Here is an 18,704-nt window from a genome sequence, read left to right on the forward strand (position 1 = left end):
AGAATAAAACATTAAAAATAACTACAAGATATGTGCATTAAAACTCTATAAATAAAACTGTCACATATAGTTACTTTATACATTTTATTCTTACTCTTATTTCTTATTACTATACTCTATTTATATTGTCTAATAAACTCTCTTTTTACTTGAAGAGAAATTTCTAATGTTCTCAATTGCCCCCTCAGGGATCAATAAAGTATTTATGACACTGATTATTTGTTTCCTCTGTAAGAGGGGAGCTCTGTTGTATAAGCCTGATTCCAAAGAAGGGTTGGCCCCCTGCATCTGCAGTGTTTTATGTTATTATTAAGAAATTGGCTGCGATTATACATTTTTCTTCTTCCTGCTCCCGTTTCAACTGTTTTGAAATCATACACCCAAATGAGCAAAATAAACAAAATATGAATGAATGAATTGTAAAAAATGAAAAGCTTGAGCAGCAAACAACAAAAGTTGTGAAGTATTATGTTTTTATCATCTCTGAATTATTTCTAAAATCTGATCTATTTAATCTTACAAAGACACAGAAACAGTTTTACACGCCGTCGTCTCCTCACGTCTCGAACAAAAATTTATTAAATCGGCTCCAGATTGTCCAGAACTCAGCTGCCGGGCTTGTAAACAGGATCCAGAGAAGTGACCAGAAGTGGAAATGAAATGTCGGGTCTCTGTAAATGAATCAGTTAAGAGTTTTGGTTGAGACCTGCTCCAAGTGAACACAGATAGCTTTCGTTGTGAACTGACATTTTATGAATAAAATGGACTGGACGAAGCATGACGTGCTGTAAATGATGATGTGTTATGACTTTAAACTCACACACAACGAGATGAAGACCAGTGTGAGTCCCCAAAGTCAGAAACTGAGTATCTGTTTCATTATAAATTACATCAGACGAATAAAACGGAGGGGAAAATTCTGACTTTTGTGATTGTTAAACCTGTTTTTCTTACAATATGTGGAAAATACTTAATGGTACTGCAGGTTCAGCATTTGCTCAGATTTATGCAGCAGCCGTTGGCCCAAAACATCCAGATTATCATCTTGTGTTGCCGTTTTCTCTATTATTCTAAAGAAATTCTCAATGTGAGGTCCCCGCTGAGCTGAAACAGTCCTCCGTCTCACACATAAAAACCTGCCGCCTGTAAATCGGTCTAATGTGTCTCAAACTGCTGATACTCAGCGTTAGAAACCTGCTTGGCAAATTCAAAAATCATTTTGGACTACAATGCAAACGACCATAATAAAAATGACGTCTCAAGTGGCTCCAGTGGCATCGGTGAGTGAAAGGAGCGCTGTTCGTCTGCCAGGCCTGGTCGGCTGAATGAAAGCTGATCCAAAACCTTTAAATTGGAGCTGTCGGGCTAATATTTTAAGGCTTGGATTGCAGCACCAGGAAATACCTGAGAGGTACACCTTTAAGGAATCAAATTTAGCAATCCGCAGGAATGGTTGGAAACTTCGTCGAAAGAACTCGGGCTTTCCGTAACCTCCCTCCGTGCAGTTTGGATCCAGTAAGTTCAGGTGCAGCGATTAAAGCCTCCTAACGTGTTAATGACGGTGGAATATTTCATTCTGAGTTTGTCAGTTTTATCCCCCATTAGCAGGCAGGAATGTCCTCTCCTCTTCTCCGCTCACAGGTGGTTGGTTAACGTCTCAGGCTATTTACACATTTACAGACAGCACATCCATTTAGGAAACACACAAGATAACATTGGAGACATAATAGGGGTCAATTAATAAAAAAATCTGTATTTTCTGCAAACAAAAAACAGAGGCAGCACAACTTCTTTTCAGATGCTGTAAAGTGGTTTGTTTTTTTTTAAGTGAAAATTAGTAAAACATGAGTCTCAAAATGAAAAACACGAGTCTCAAAATGAAAAACATGAGGTGTAAATTCAAAATTAATTTGTTTTTAGTGGTAAGAACCTGAAGTGATTTATATCTGCTTGAAACAATTAAGAAAAGGAAACAACTTTAAGCATTTTTTACATTTATGAAACAAAACTTTAGATTTACAGGAAGGAAAGACATCTAACACTGTTGTATAGAGAGCTGCAGGAATGAATCCTAAAAGCATTTTTAGGATTTTTTACACTTCTGGTTCCCTCTTCCCAAACTCAGTGGATCTTTGAATGGATATTCTGTCGAATGCCTGAAATAAAATCATTGATTAACACGCTTAAGAGAATTTGAGAGCTTTAAAAGGTAGGGAAGGCGAGTCTGGAGTGAGAGAGAGTTGGTATTCGGCCTCAAACCCAAAGCGTCAGTATCTGACAATCTGGGAGAGAGACTCAGCAAACAATCATCTTTATCCAGAATCACCTTCCCTACCTTTAAGAGATGTTCGTGTTTAAACACAAAATATGTCAGTAAATACCCCACGACTGAATTAAAAAGCATTACCTTGCGGTTGCTAACAAGTGGCTAAATGAGACTACAGAGGTTGTCGGGGACATTAAACGCCAATCACTCTGAACACGGAAACTCATCTACTCACTAGTCCGTCTTTAAACGGCCGACTTTAAATGTTAACTATTCCAACTCTAACACAACTTGTAGATCGATCATTGATTGTGGATAATCTTGCTGAACGAAACATCTAAGTATTGTACACTTGTGTTTGCCACAGAGATTATTTTCTTTCTCAAAAATCCAATGGAAAAATCCTGCAGGCTTTTTGTCGAGGGAACCAAGGTGATGCAAACTTCCAGGTCAACCTACAAAAATACTCCATCCCTGCAGCCCTCTAGTGTTACACAGTTAGCTCTAAAACAATACTAATAACTCGATTACCTCTATTTAGACAGTAAGACACATTTTGTTTGTGTTGTTCGTGGACTGTTGTGTTTATCCTGTGTTTGACTAATACTGCTGTTACTTCAATCAAAAAATACCCCAAAAACTTCCCCTTACCCTCTGAATATTTATAAAAACAAACTTAAAAAACAGTGAAAAACTCCCCCTGTCATTCACAGAATGAATACAAATTCACAATGAACACTTCACAGTGCTTTTCTATGTACAAGAGTTTGGACTCATAAATCACCAGATGATCGTTTATAGGTGTAACAGTTTGTCCGTGGAGGTGAAACAGTCTCAGGTTTGCATTCATCCTCTTTATCTCAACGCACGACTCGTCTGCGCTTTAAGGCCTCTGATTGGCCTGAAACACTCTGGTTCGCTGGGCATTAGTGAACAAACGGAGGAATGATGAAGTCTGATCCAAACCATATGGGCGTAGTGCGGTAGAAAGTATTCTGGGTGGGGGGGGGGGGGGGGGGGGGGGATTCCTACACAGATCCTCAGGTTTACACTCAACTATCAGAGCTAAGTGTATAATACTATCCAGAGCTTTTTTAATATCTACAGTCAGTGAAGCAGAAACAGCTTCACATGCTGACTGACCGAAGAGCCTCTCTGACCCCCGACAACAGGACTGACTTGGACATGGAGTGCAGAGAAAAACACTGCTGGGGCAAACCAGTCCACCAGCCGCCAGAGGTTTCAGCGTTTGGCTCTCTTGGAAGGGGGCTCCTCCGATTTCTGTCCTCCCCGCGTTCGCACCGCAGGGGGGCTGGCCTCCCGTTTACGGCCCCCCTTCGCCGCCGCTGCTGCTGCTGCCTGGCCCCTCGTCCCACTGCAGGAGGGAAACAAGGAGCGAGTGTCAGTGCGTTTGTCTGAAGTGTCGTGTTTGGTAAAAATGTGTCTCTGTTAATTCAAGAGTTATTCATGAGAAGTGTTGCAATAACCAGCCCTCATTTATTACATGAAAGTGCACAGAGTGGAGCCTGGTGTGGCCGCGGTCCCTCTTGAATAGAGAAAAGATGGATTTCTAAAAGACTCCCTGAAGATGTTTGTAATGTTAATGTTGGAACTCGAGTTCAAAAACAAAATAAAGGAACATTTATGTCAGAAATCTGCTCCAGCTACAAATGGGCAGAATTAAAAGAAGTAAAACCTCAGAAAAACAAGAGAGAAAGACCAAATACATTTTATCACACATATGATTAGAAAACATCTGCAGACGGTAGTAATGGAAATAATCATTAATCATTAAATATAAAAGAAGTGATGTGGTATTTTGGGTGTTAGAAAAATGATATTCAACCTTATAACCAGTGATGGGTTAAATAAAAATGACATTTTTGTAAATTGTATTCAAAAGTTGTATTATTATAGGTTTTGTATTTATGTATTATTTTGCAAAATGTGACGGGAAAAGAATACAGAAATAAATATGAAATAAATCATTTAAAAAAACAAAAAATAATAAATACGATGAAAAATTAGATGGCAAAGTAAAAAAAAGGGGAATTAATACAAAGGTTAATAAATATAGAAGGAAATTAAAACTGAATTATCAATTTGTCACATTTAAAATAATAAACATTATTCATAATGTTTATTTTTGATGCATTAAATGGCATATTAATAAATATATATATTTACATGCCTGTATAAACTGTGTATTATGTATGGGTCGACAAATTATTAGCCTATTGCTGATATTAAACACTTAATCAGTATTTTTATTTCTATCCGATTGCTGATAAAATAAATTGATTATTTCATATATATATTTTTATATATATGATAAAATGTTCTGCTTTGGCTCTGACGCAGCGAATAATCTGCAAAGTAAATAAAGTTATCAAATAAATGTAATAAAATCAAAAGTACAATATTTGCCTCCAAAATGTAGTAGAGTGGAAGTACTAAGCATTAAACAGAGAATGGAAAAACTAAAGTACAAATACCTCAAAATTGTACGTAGGTACTTGAGTAAATGTAAATGTCAGACTATTTAAAGACGTGTGCATATAGAGTGCAGTTAGAAGTACACAAAGTCTAAAAACTCTTCAAATAAAGAAAATATTAAATTATCAAATCAAATTATTCACAGGTTGTTGTTTTTTTTATTAACAGTGATCTTGTACCTGTAGTGCACGAACAGGTTAGGCCACTCAAAAGGATTTCTTGTTTTTATTTTTGGAGTTTATACCTCAAAAACATTTTGAAATTCCGGGAAAGCGTTTGGTAAAATGTCCTCTTTCACAGAGCAGCGACCCAGCGGTCAGTTTTGGTCGGATTCCCCTTTAAGCTCGTCGCTGCTGCTGAACCTCAATGAGACAAACTCACCGTGTGCCAGCTGCGGTCTCCTCTTTACCGTTCTGTCGACTTGCCCGGGTGGATGGTTTACTTGGCTTGTTTCTGAGGAGCAATAAAAACAAATATGAAACAACAGTTGTTGCTTTAGTGCTAAATCTTCCCCAGCTTTCGTTTAATAGGATGTGACAGCGATGAGGCCCGCTGGAGTGCAAACATGCAGCGACAAAAATCACTGACAGGGTCTCAGACCTGCGACTGCACTGACGAGTTAGCTGCAACATGAATTATTGTCTGAATTCATCTGCAGGTGTTCTGGTGACATGTTTTTAAGATTTAGGTGATCTAATTAAATTCTAATTACTCGCTTTACTGCAGGTTTTTACCGCAAATGTTGTTAATAAATAACAAATTTCCAATAAAGTTTGAATTATGGGTCCTCTTACTGGAGTGATGACACGTCCACCACTGCATTATTACATTACTATGACATATTATTGTTGTTGTTTGGTTCTGTTGTGTCCACGAGCTGTTAGACTACCTTTCAGCCTCCAGGCGAGCTGCTGAACGCGTGGTCGCTCTGGTTGCAGTTCCTTTTTCCTCCCCATCTCTCTCAGCATCCTCCTCCTCCTCCTCTTCATCATTCTGCTCACTTTCTTTTTCTTCGGCCGTTTTGTCTTTGGGAGAAATGAAAAAAGGTCACGGACACAGAGAACGTGATAACTAAACTCTATCAGTTTGTATCCCTTTTTATGTGCGCTCCTTCTGATAACTATTGTTAATATTTTTCTACTTCCATCCACTGAGCCTCCCCTGAAGCGGTTTGGATCCACGCTGGGACGGCCCACCTCTAATGTTGAAAGCCTCTACCTTAGATCAAGCTTTAAACTTCCTCACCTGCATCCTCTGTGGCGGCTGCGGCTGCTGCTGCTGCTGCTGCCGCCGCCTTTGATGGTCGTCCCCTCCGACCGGCTCTCTTCGGAGTCGTCTCTTGGTCCTCTTGGGTTTGCTTGTCCTCAACCTGGAGACACATGAACAATTAGTTAAAACCCTACATCTTCTGATATTTTAAACAAGAATGGCATTCTGTAGAGCGCATACCTCCGCCAAGGCCCAACAACCCCCCTTTTGTACTCACTTATAGATACAAGCCACCTAAATATACCTGATTTTTTTCTCAAGATCTGTGCGCTTTATTTAACATCTTACAATGTTAAATAAAGTCAGGAAATATTCCTGGATCTGTCCCGTTATGCAGAGCCGCACTAAAAGTTAATGGGGTCTATTCTGGGCCGAGATCCAACCTCCATCCAAGTTTCATGGATATTTGTTCAATATTTTTTATGTAATCCTGCTGACAAACACTGACGGACACGTGCCAAAACATTACCTCCCCCATTCAAAAGGAAAGACTTAGGTTAAACCTGCACCGCTGGAGTTTTACATATAAATGAGGTATAGTCAGAGGAATAGTATTTATAGTATTTAACAGTGCTACAGAGTTTTTTAAATCTCGAGTCTGTGGCGTCTTTGCAACGCTGGCGCACCAGCAAAGATTGTTTTTCCTGAGCTGAAGGAGGACGCAACTGTAGCGTGGAGTTGGCTACAGCAGATTGAGGTGTTGCAGAGCCTTTGGGGTCACAAGCATCTCAGCAGTGTTTGTGTAGTTACTCTCTCTGCCACAAGAGGGAGACAAAAGTTCTGCACTGCAGGTATAAACATGCTCAAGTCCTCACAGACAATAGAGACTACAGGAAGAGTGACTGATGCACATACAGTTGTTACAACATACAGAACAACTAATAACACAAACCAACATACCTCATCTGTTTTTTTCTCGCTGCAGATCTCCTCTTTGACTTCTTCCTCTGCCTGACTCACTGAGAGGGAACACCCTGGAAAAAAAAGATAAATGTACAGAGAGACTATGATGATCAAAGCAACCACATTCTGTGATGGTTGTAAGTTGTGTGTTTTGGACACAGTATGGAATAACATTTGCTGTAGTTGTTACATAAATTATAATTTCATTTGAGGAAAAGCGTGTGTGTGTTCTTACCACCATCTTTTTCAGGCTGTTGCTCACTTTCTTCCTGTCGACTGTCGGCCTTCTCTGCTTCCTCTTCAGTCTGGGTTTCCTGCAGAATTATAATTTGAATACACATGAAGACACATAACCAGAGAAGTGAATACAGATTTAAGTTTTAATTCACCGAGACGACAGATCTCACCTCCACAGATTCCTCCGTCTCCTCTGACCTCTTCCTCTTCACTGCTGGTGTACCTGGTATGAAATGTTCAATGTATCCCATCATCTTTTTTACATTTAACTCGTAGGAAAAGCTGCAAGCTTTCCCTCATGTCAACTATAATTTCCATATTACTCATTCCTACCATTTTACAGCTTGTTGACAGCAAAATAAAAACTGGTTTAACTCACAACTTTGCACTTTGAAGTGCACAAACTAGCCGTTGAGGTTTGGCTCACTTATTCTTTCAGTTGGTAATGCTCTGCCACACCTCTCCATACAGTTCAACTAACTTTATTCATCATTTACAGAGTGCTTAATCCAGGAAATCACACACAGTTCCTTCCATCAGTTAAACAGTAATACAAGGAGAGTTCATATATTTGACCTGAATAAAAAAAAAAACAGACATACGTGTGTCACTGGTCTCTTTGGAGTCGGAGCTCCCTGCAGCTTCAGTGTCTTCTGGAACAGGAGACGGCAGACTCACTTGACTTCCTCGCCGTCCAGTTTTCTTTGGCACACTTTCCTCCTCAGTTCTCTACAGATTGAAAGAAATGTTGTGAACACACTATGAATGATAAGGTACAGTGAAATGCCCTCAACGCTTATGTCCTCTACAAAATATTATTCATAGTTGTCGGATGTGTAGCGACTAATGTTTTACATTTGACAGCCAACTCACAATGTCGCATGCACGGAAATGTGGACAGTCCTTGTAATACTCGTGTGTATTATCAAACGTGTATACATTACGCATCACATGAACATTATTGGTCATCTTGTCAATTTCTTTACTTTATTTTCTAATAATTTGACAACTCATTTGATGAACTAAAGTTGGAGGTTTCATGGAAAACATGACATTTTTTGGGCGACCCCAAACTTTTGAGCGGTAATGTTCATGTTGCATGTTAACGTACCTCTTCACTCTCAGCTGGTTTTCTTGGTGAAGTTTTATCAGTGTTCTCCTCGTCTTTATTCTCATCCTTCTTCTGATCATCTGAGGCTAAAATAAGAGCAACATCACAGAAAAGTCAAAACACAACACCCATCAACCTACTTGATTAGAGACAGCAGGACAATACTACAACCATGATTAAAAGTACACTTAAATATTCCTGAATAATAAAGCACATAATGTGTTTCAGGCCTAAATAATCTTCCATCTCCACAATTCAAACCCCAACAAATCACAATCGTTTTTAGACTGTAACAATTAACAATCTAACCAGCAGCGGCTCCTTTAGCTGCAGCTCCCGATCGTCTCCCTCCGCGGCTCGGAGTCTCCTCCAGTTTCTCGGGTTCCTTCTCCGCCTCCTCGCTGGTTCTGGATGATCGACCCCTACGTGGTGTTCTGACTGCCACAGCCTTCTCCTGATCCGTTTCCTGAAGAAAAAAAATCATGAGCAAACACACGCAGATGTCAAATCAAAACATTTACCTGCAAATGTTTTTTTTTGTTGCTTCTCCACTGTTGAACTATGAACTTTTGCAAAGATATGATTTTACTTTGAAAGAGGTGGAAAAGGTTGTATTTACCTCAGCTGATGGTTGCTCTTTGCTTTCCATTTCATCCTTCTCGTCACCTGATCAGCACCAAAAACATAAATTCACACATTATTTTATGAAAGTCAAAACTCATTCCAAAGACAGTTAAGTGGCTCGGAGGAGCTCATCAGTGGAATCAGAATTTAATGCCATTTTTTAAATTCAGATCAATTTCTTATAATTTCAGCTACGATACCTGATTCTTTCACTGCTGCGACTTTGTGAGTGGACAGCTTTCGTTTACGTCTCCCTCTTCCCTCCATCTTCTCTTCCTACACGACAGAGAGTGTCAGCACAGAGAGCAGGCAGCGCTGTGTCAACCTGCATTTACTGCATATGTGATATCAAACAAACCGTCTGCCGTTACCATTTCTGACATGTCCGACCCCTTCTCATCTTCCTGGCTGTCTGTGCTGGAGACGTTACCTGGAAAATACAGAACAAATAGCGATGACTGAGAAGGAGCGTAGAAATAAGAAAAGACATGAGATGAAAATCAGTAATAATCAGCGTTTTAAAAGTCACATGACTCACTGATTTGTTTGACAAGTTTGAACTGACTGTCAGGTCCACTTTCTCTCATCTCCTCAGTTTTCTCCGGGACATCGTGTTCCACCTAAATATAATTTATGAAAAAGATACACAGATCAACGAAAGGAATAATAATAATAATAATAATAATAATAATAATAATAACAATAAGGGGTGCAAATGTTACCGGTCGTTTACATCTAAACAAAGTGTAAGTGAGCGTGACTGATGTTAAACACTCACAGTTTGTGGATCAGTCTTCTCTGCTGCTACGTTTTCTTTTTCCATCGTCTTACTCTCTGCTTCACCTGGGGTCAAAAAGAGGCACTGTTAAAATGTGTAATCCTACTTTACAGCTTTTTATGAATTTACTTAAATATCCATCAGATACAATAACAGTATTTAGAAAGATTTTAATGTCCAAGTCGGATAAGAGAGAAGACTCACTATTATCTACTTCCATCTTGGCCTGGTTGTCCTCAGCCACCTCTTCCTCTGTCTGTTGTTTAAGAAAGATGACTTTGAATTTTAGTCTCACGTGAAAGCTTGAAGATGGTAAAAAATTAAACTGGTGTAAACCAGCACATGAATGGTTCCTCACCTTGGGGCTTGACTTTGTGTCTTCAACATCTGGCTCAGTTTGTTCTACAGTAACAATAATTTGCTACAGTCAATAATTAGCCCAAGAAAAAACATATTGTTCTTTTAGTGTGAGTTATGTTCAGAGTGTTTTCAAGCACTCACCTTGTTCACTGGACATTTCTGAGACTTGTTCAGTGGCATCAGAAACAGCTGAGGCTGCACTTCCCTCTGTGGCTCCTCTGACCTCTTCTGGTTCACACACTACTGCATCAGCAGCTGAAATATTGTAGAGAAAAAAAAAGCTTCATTGAAAATCACAAAATAAAATAGTTGCACTGATAAAAAAACAAGAAATACATTTTGAATTTAAGTTAAAATAGGAGATAGAAGAAAACCTACCTTCTTCAGTAGTTCCTGCTGCTGCTGCCGTTATTTCATTAGGCTTCGTTTCAGGAGCGACTTCTGTACCTTTGGCTTCATCTTCATTTAAAGGAGCCTGACATTCATCTGATGCAGTGTCATCCTCCTGTGTGGAAGACAGAGGAATGATTTTCCATAGCAGATTTTTTTCATCATGATCCAACATTACTCATGGGAAAGTTATCGAACCCGCCCTATTTCGCAACGTTAAAGAAAGTGAGAACAAAATTCCTACATCCGTCCTTTTATCTGGATCTGCACAAAAGTTAATAAAATGATTAAAATGCCATTAAAGATTTACATCTTTGATCCAAACGAAGCTTAAAGGAAGTAGTGAAAAAGGCTAAATAAAAGGCAATGGATGGATGTCTTTGTGGGTGAACAGGACAAAGGTCCAGAGAGTAGGAGGAGTGAGGCTGCAGATTGCAACCAACTGAAAAGCCTTCGTCTCAACATCCTCTGACCACGAAAAACATGAAAGACGGCCTCTAGAACCAGTGGTTGTCCATTCTGGGCTACTGTAAAACATGGCAGAGCAACAACAACCGCTCCCGCCCCGTCCATACTAATACTGTATTCCATATCTGCACCTAATCCTTCACACTGGACCTTTAATTTTATAAATGTGTATTCTTTACCTGCGAAGCCGAGAGCCGAGATTCAGAAATTTCAACCCTCACAACGTCCATTTCCTTCTCTGAATTGTCAGACACATCTATAAAAGAGATACATATTTACATTTAGAGAGACATTCTGACATGTTTAGTAACCAACAATGCACTTTGCCATCAGTTTTTCATTTACCTGTAGCGTTTGGTTTTTCAGCAACAAGCTCAACAGTTTCCTGAGATGTAACTGGTGACGGCTCAGTGGCCGTGAACTCAGCTTCAGCGGCTGTTTGCACGTCCATCGGAGGATGTTGCTCTTCTTGTTCAGCCGTAGCGGTTTCCATTGGTTGTGGCGCAGTCTGAATCACCTCAGTTTCTTCCCTTGTATCTTGGCAAATTAAGCTGGAGGACACTGTACTGTCAGGATCCATGGAGAGCAGAGTCAGAGCTGCTTCTTTCATCTTCATATCAGCATCCTGCAGAGTCATCTCAACCGTCTTGTCCTCTTGACTGCCATCAGGAGGAAGTCTCGCCTCTGCTGAGGTGCAGACGTCCATGAGAGTCAGCAGAGCGTCAGCCTCGGCCGGCACAGATGGGATCTCACTTAGCCGCGACTCCGTCTCACCCTCAGGTGGCTCGGGGGTGATGTCGCTTAAAGCGTCGCAGGTGTCGTCTGAGAAGGAGGTGGTGACGGTGGTGGTGACGGGATCGGAGTCGGTGCTTGTGTCTTGGAAAAGAGAGCGTTTCTTCGGCAGCTCCTCTGCATCGAGACTCAGCGAGGAAACTGAAGACTTTGAAGATTTATCAGACTTTTCCAGTTTGTCTTCTTTAGGTGCTTTCTTCTCTTCTTGACTATCATCTCTCTTGTCTGATACTTTCTCCTTCTTCTCCAGTTTTTTCTTTGCACTCTTGTTTTCTGATTTCTCATGGAGAGGCTCCTCTGAGACTTTACGTTGTTCCTTTGCATTTCCTTCTTTTTTCTTCTCCTTCGTTGTCTCAGGTTTGCTGACGGATACACCTCCTGTGCTTTTGACCTCTGAACTCTGAACTTTATCCGTCTTTGATAACAAAGTCTTTGTTTCCTCTTTCGATTTCGTTTTAGATTTTTCCACTTTTCTTTCTGTTGGCTTGACCCTTTTTGGATCTTTGTCAGTTTCAGAGCTGGACTTTATTGATTTCTGGCCGTCTTGATCTGTTTTTGTCTTTTCCTTCTCACTGTCTTTGCTATCCATTTTAGATTTGGGCTTGTCTCCTGGCCTGTCCTCTGTGTGGCTCCTGGACCTCTTCAGGACTTCCTTGGAGTGTTTATCTTTCTTCTTGCTGCTGTCTGTCCCGGGCTCCAGGTCAGACCGATCCTCAGAAGAGCCGGCAGAATCGGGACGAAGCAGCTGTTTGAAATCACTTTTAGCTGAACTTTTCTCTCCTTTGACCTTTTCCTTTTCTTTGCCCTTCTCCTTATCTTTCTCCTTCTCCCTGATTTTGTCCTTCTCTGCTTTGACAGCCTCCAGAGATGGCGCTTTCACCTTCTTGACAGCAGCATCTTTAGGACCCTCATCTGCCACCGCCTCTGACACAGACGGCTTTCCTTCTCTTGTGGTTTTCTTCTCGCTTTTAATCTTAAACTTCTTCTCTTCAGATGACACTTTACCAGCAGCACCTTCCTTCTGCTGAGATTCATCTGCCTGATGTTCAGATTTTTTCTCTTGCTTTTGTTTGAGTTTGGTGTGTTCATCTGACAAGCTGCGCTCTTTCTCTTTGCGTTCTTTAGAGTGAGGTTCTTTACGGGACAACCTATCAAATTTCCCAACTGATCGTTGTTTGAGAGCCTCTTGGGAACCTTGTTCCAACTCCAGGAAGAAGGAGTGTGCCCTGCCTTTGTCGCACAGCTTTTTGGCTTCACTTGAATCTTCTGAGACGCTGCCACTCATCCTCCTGTGCCTCTCGTCGGACGATGTAGATTCTGACAGATTTCTGATTAGTTTTGGCTGTGGAGTCCTTGAAGATGTAGATTTTACCTCCTAATTATGAAACAACAAAACACAAAAATGCTTCTTACATCTCAACGATCAAAGGTCAAACCTGTTACCTATGATGAAATCTGTTTTACACATACCGCTTTCTTGGATCCTTCTGCATCTCCCTTCTTTTTGCTCGAAACATCTCCGTCTTTCCTGAGGGATGAGATAGGTGAGTGCATTTGGTTTTAGCCCGGTGTAAATGTAAAGTTTGTATGTAATGTTGTTTAGCAGCATCTGTTCGGTTCTCTACCTTGAGTCTAGCTTCCTCTTCCTGTTGAGAGCCATTTTCTTCTCCAGAACCTTCCTTTCTTTGCGAGCCTCTTTTGCTCTGGGGCCTTCCAGCCCAGCAGAGTCCCCACTCCTTTGCTTTTTGTGATCTGTGTAGGGAAAAAAGCTTGGTAAATGGTTACAGTTACAAGTTAAGGGACAAGTTAAAAGTTTTAGGATGGGAACAATGAGGACAGGCAGCATGACTAAAGAAGCTGGACATGAAAATGTTGTGACATAAAGCAGAAACACATTTGCAGAGAACATTTAGACACAATTAAGTAATAAACATGAATACACATTCCTCCAGCGCTGATACCATGTAACCTAAAAATCCTGCAGAAACTCGAGCTATTGCAATAGAAATCAACAGGTTTTGAATAATTGTGATGGTCCCAAAGGATCGAGGAGGGAGGAATTTAAGCCAACTTGAAAGACAAAAATACCTTGTTCTTCGGCCTGCGCTGCTTTCTGTTTACGTTTTTCTTCCATTCGCTCCCTGTTCTGTTGTCTCTTGAGCAGCCTTTCCTCTTTGTCCTTTGCCTGTAAGAACACAGTTGAGGACAGAAAGAGAGAGCAATGACGGGACAAAACAAGGACCATAAAAACTTGTGGTTTTAAAGTTCATGCTGTACAACTTACGGCAGATCTCCGACGCTCCTCCACTGTGACTTCATCATCCGAGTCGCTGTAGTAACGGGAGTACAGGAAGGGCTTGTGAACGTAGGCCTTGCGGCGAGGTTTACGATCTTCCTCTCCCGCGTCGCCGCTGCCTTGTGTCTTTTCTGCTTCTTCACCTTGATCTGGTGAACGAAAAACACACAAAAGGTCCAACACAGTGAGGTGAGCTCAAAACTGTGGTAGGAGGCATCAGATTTAATACAGTGAACTGCTCAAAATGTGTCAGACAGGAATAAAAAGTTGAGACCATCTGGTGGAAGCTCCCCCTCCTCAGAGGATTCAGACAGCTGCTCCTCATCTTCACTTTCTTCCTCGAATGACGACAGGTCGCTGGTGTGGACAGAGCTCACCGTGATGTCGCTCAGGCCGTCCAGGTCCGAGTCCTCCAGAAAGTATTCTGTGCGGAAAAAACACACCAATATTTAAAGCGAATAATTCTTTTACTCCTTATAAAATAAATGAATATCTGCACGATCTACCACAAACATCTAACATGTCCCGACGTCCATGTCTACCACAAGAAAATGCATATAAATCCCTGAACTGAACATCTTGTGTGTGCAGGTTACACTTCTCTCAGACTAAAAACACATTCAGGGTGTACAGCAGCTCACCTTCCTTTATCCTCTCTCTGGCTTTCTGCTTGGCCTGACTTGTAGATGGTAGCTGATCCTCGTCCTGCTTCTCCTCTGTGGGTTTTCCAGTTGCTTTGGTGGTGCCTTTATCTTTCTCCTCCTCTGTCAGCTCCTGACCTCTCGACTCCTCCTCTTCCATCTTCACCTCCTCTATCAACCCCTCTTTCCCCAGATCCACCTGCTCCTGAGTGTCCTCTGTCTTCACCTCTAACGCCTGGACCTCTGAAGCCAGCTCCTCCGCCTCGTCCGGTGTCCTCCCGTCATAGTGGCCGTCTCCTTCCTCATCAATGCTCATGTCCTGCTCGCCCTCCTCCACCAGCTGCATGAACTCATCTGAAGCTTGGCCTTTACGTCCTTTATCTGTGGCTGAGCTGGCCCTGACGCTGGCCTCCTGGTTGAGAGATGTTATGGTGTCCAGAATGGACATGGCGTCGCTGGCTGAGGTGGTGGCTGGAGCAGAAGATGGGGCTGTAAAAATGTAGTAGAGTGTAAAGCCAAACATTTAGGAGAATATATTTTTTCATTTGATTATTTGTTGTTTGGCTACATCTGTGTTGTTTTTGTGTACTGGTTATGTGGTTAATTGTACAGGAATGTTCCTCATTGTCTCATGAACGAAAGATACTAAATGTGGAAACCTTGTTCAAAAATGCTGCTGTCTGGTTTGATCTCCATTAAAGGCGGCGGGGCCGGTGGCTCCTCAGAGCAGCTGCCAGGCGACAGAAACTCACGGACCACCCTCTCCACCTGTGGCCTGAAGATATGGTTGATTTTGGGATCCACCACCTGGGCCACGATTCTGTCCACTCCCTGCTCCAGCATCCCAGATCTATGGAGAAGAGTTTGATTTAACTTCTTGCATATAAAATTTGTTATAAAACGTCACAACGCATAAATGAAGAACGGGAGGTGGAAATGAGGCGTCGCTTCGTTCTCACTTACTGCAGCACGAGTTGTCTGATGTTGTTTCTCAGCTGGTTCTTGTTCAAGTGAGGGCTCCATGTGTGGTTGGAGAGGTGATTAGAGACAAAGTTGTCCACTCTTTGTTTCAGGTTCAAGTAAGCTGGCTGCAAGAGAAAAAGCAAGAATATGATCCCAGTTAATCCCATCATGCACAGCCCATTACTGTAAAACATGGATTATTGAATAACAATACTTCAAACAACAAACTACCCCGCTGGGCGACCGGTCGGTAGCCTGTATCCTGTGCAGCCAGCAGACTTTATCACTCAGTGTGTTAAGCGTATCTGGTGTTGTTATTGAGGCTTGGCACTCTCAATCTCGGAGTGTGGGGATAATGGCCTTGTTCCTGTTCCAGCAGCCCACCTCTCATCAGGCTGCCCTGGTTCCCCAACACCTGATGCAGACCTTGTTGACCCCGGCGTCGTACAAGCCACTTTGACTCTCCTGTTTTCTTCACTTATAACTGAGTGAAGGACCTTGCCTAAGGACTGCCATGCCCTGTCCAGGATTTGGACCCCCGATTTCCTGTACTAAAGCACAGCGGTCTTACCCACTGAGCTATCCATTTAAGTATCAATATACACATGCATAAATACAAATTATTTGCAATGGATCCTCAAATGTGGCTGTGAAAAAGATATGAACTCAATGAAGGCAGGATACTTTATAGTTTTGCAATCAACGTAAATGTCAAAAAGGACACCAGTGCACTGAAACAGTAAAGTTTATATGATACTGATAAATCAGTGAAAGGCCAATATCGGCTGTTGGAATAATATATTGGTCGGGCTCTAGTTTTAGTAAGGTCAGAAGGAATATATCGGTTTATTCGGCAATTATTAAATTGTCACAGGTCTTCATCTTTACATAGACTCCAAGTTGAAATCCAACTGAGTTAACGTTATGGGGTGTGTTTATAAAGTGATGCAGCAAAACAGACACAAGCTTTATATGTTCCTTAAAAATAGACTCACCCATAAATGTTTCACTATCATTTAAACAACACACTAAAAGTCGCTAAACATTATGAGGATGTGTTGAGCCGCTACCTTTGTGTCGACGTCTGCCAGGCAGTCCCTCCTGAACTGGTCGAAGAGTCCCTGTGTTTTCAGGTGACTGACGATCATGGAGACCAGCTGCGGGTCTCCGGGAGGTAAACCGGCCATGACGGGACGCAGTCGGCGTAAACTTTGATTCGGCTGATTAAAAACAGCTGATACTGACAACACTTCAGGTAGAAACCGGCCTGAACGCGAAGGGTTTCTGTTATGGTTTGTGAAGTTCTCGGCGGGTTTGACCCGGAAGTACAGTTCGTCCTGTGAACCGGAAGAGCTTTGGAAGCGATACCAAAGTAAAAGTCGAGTACAGCTATTAATAAATACAGTGTGCAAAATCTGCTGAGCATTGAAGGATAAATGGTTATAACGCTTACAAAACTCACGTCTGTGAACAATAGAGTGGTGTAGTCTGTAGTCCCAAAACCCGGAAATCAGTTAGCATTCTTGCACATCCGGTTACGTTTCAGAATTGGTTGTTGGTTGAATGTCTGAAATAAGGTCTGTTGTTACCACAGGCTTAAGATGTTTACACGTTTTGTTCTACGACATAAAATAATCATTAAATGTGCCGCAATTTAATCATAAATCGCTCACGTGTCTTTTACAAGGCGGTTGCTAACAAGTGGCTAAATGAGACTACAGAAGTTGTCACGGACATTAAACGTCAACACACCGAACACTGGCAAGTGTTGGTACCATATACGCACGTCAGTTACAGCATATAAAATGTAACACCGAGTTGAGGTAGACTGCAATGATTTATTTTAAATAGAAAGAAAAAGGTACTGGCAGCGGTGGGATTCGAACCCACGCCCCCGAAGAGACTGGAGCCTTAATCCAGCGCCTTAGACCGCTCGGCCACGCTACCGTGAGACACCCATGTCGCAAAATACGTTTTTAACCAATATGTAACATCGAAATTTTGTAAGGCATGCTGAATAATATAACCTTTATAAAATGTAGGATTTATTGCAGGGTGCTGTATTAGATTTAGCTAGGTATGCCCATTAAATTGGAAAGTATTCAGTAAAACTTTCTGGCCACAACCTTTAAAACTGTTAATTCATAAGTGGTCCAAACATTATATAGTATATGGGGGAAAATAAAAACATGCTTTTCACCACAAACACCATATCGCTTATCTCTAGATAACATATATGACATATGGATTTGGATATCATCCAAACACCTCTCATTCTTAATTATACAGAGTAAAGCAGGAAAACCTCACTTTAAAGAAGGTGGAACCATGAGAAAGTATTGTGAGAAATATGACTAAACTATTTTTGTTGCAGATAAGATGTGTGAAGACCAACTAAAATGAAGCATCCATAACAGCTTAACATTGTTAAATATATCACTTTTCCCCGATCAAGCACAACACATGCCGTTATGTGTTTTTTTCCCAGTGAGTTGTTGTTAATGATTTCATTAGAAGTCGGTCTACCTGTCAGAACAAATCATGTTTTCCTCGAGAATGATGCAAGTAACCAAAAAAAAAATAAAAAGACAAAGACAAAGACAAATGACACTTAGAGATGTATTTAGTCAATGTAGGTTTATTCAAAACAATTGCTCATTTATCATTTTAAAAGAAGGTGAAATTAAAATGGTTTAAATTCAACGCAATTCACGTCAATGACACAGTCCCTCCATGTTTTTCCTCATGAACACAATAAAAACACATTTACATTTACAATTATCATTTCTTATTTCTAAAAATTTTGTAGTAACCAGCAATTGTTTAAATATGTGTTGTGCTTCTTCTTCAAACACCTGCTTGTAACAGATAGTTTCCGAATGTATACATCGTCAAAAAGGAGTGAAGCAACAGGAAACAGGTGGATCGTTGCCAGCAGTATGCTTCAGTTAGTAGCTGACACCTGCTTATGCCTTTACAGTCTTGCTGTGACAAATCCATGTTTTGTTTTATATTGTGACTTTTAAAGACTTTGCTAAAAAATGAGTTTTTTTTCCATGTGAGGAATCAGTTTGGAAGTGAGACTGCCCACCGATTTACCTTGAAACACA

At 41.1% G+C, this 18,704-nt stretch overlaps 1 protein-coding gene and 1 non-coding gene across 2 annotated transcripts; both read right to left on the minus strand.

Annotated features, from left to right (window-relative positions):
* Window positions 1-3,269: 3,269 nt before the first annotated feature.
* On the minus strand, window positions 3,270-16,892 carry bod1l1 (biorientation of chromosomes in cell division 1-like 1). Its single transcript, XM_073487248.1, has 30 exons — window positions 16,665-16,892; window positions 15,595-15,719; window positions 15,291-15,481; window positions 14,632-15,120; window positions 14,265-14,414; window positions 13,979-14,139; window positions 13,783-13,879; window positions 13,320-13,446; window positions 13,165-13,222; window positions 11,248-13,069; window positions 11,082-11,158; window positions 10,423-10,549; window positions 10,186-10,299; window positions 10,043-10,086; window positions 9,889-9,940; window positions 9,685-9,749; window positions 9,445-9,526; window positions 9,278-9,336; window positions 9,107-9,182; window positions 8,902-8,948; window positions 8,592-8,748; window positions 8,283-8,368; window positions 7,774-7,900; window positions 7,342-7,394; window positions 7,170-7,248; window positions 6,932-7,005; window positions 6,008-6,131; window positions 5,652-5,787; window positions 5,144-5,215; window positions 3,270-3,641 (listed from the first exon to the last, which is right to left on the minus strand). The coding sequence occupies exons 1-30, from the start codon at window positions 16,779-16,781 to the stop codon at window positions 3,509-3,511; spliced, it is 5,121 nt and encodes a 1,706-aa protein (XP_073343349.1). The 5' UTR covers window positions 16,782-16,892; the 3' UTR covers window positions 3,270-3,508.
* A 567-nt stretch (window positions 16,893-17,459) lies between these two features.
* Window positions 17,460-17,541, minus strand: trnal-aag (transfer RNA leucine (anticodon AAG)). Its single transcript has one exon. It is a non-coding gene; the product is annotated as a tRNA-Leu (tRNA).
* Between the last annotated feature and the right edge of the window lie 1,163 nt (window positions 17,542-18,704).

Source organism: Pagrus major, chromosome 18, assembly GCF_040436345.1.
Source record: "Pagrus major chromosome 18, Pma_NU_1.0".
In the NCBI taxonomy this organism is placed as follows: Eukaryota; Metazoa; Chordata; class Actinopteri; order Spariformes; family Sparidae; genus Pagrus; species Pagrus major.

What these genes read in the sequence shown, in the direction of transcription:
- bod1l1 (XM_073487248.1), bottom strand. Translation starts at nt 16,781, where the DNA reads ATGGCCGGTTTACCTCCCGGAGACCCGCAGCTGGTCTCCATGATCGTC. An exon ending in CAGCAGCATTTTTGAACAAG is followed by an intron (nt 15,121 to 15,290) that starts GTTTCCACATTT and finishes ACATTTTTACAG; the next exon opens with CCCCATCTTCTGCTCCAGCC. An exon ending in TGAAAAACCAAACGCTACAG is followed by an intron (nt 11,159 to 11,247) that starts GTAAATGAAAAA and finishes TCTCTTTTATAG; the next exon opens with ATGTGTCTGACAATTCAGAG.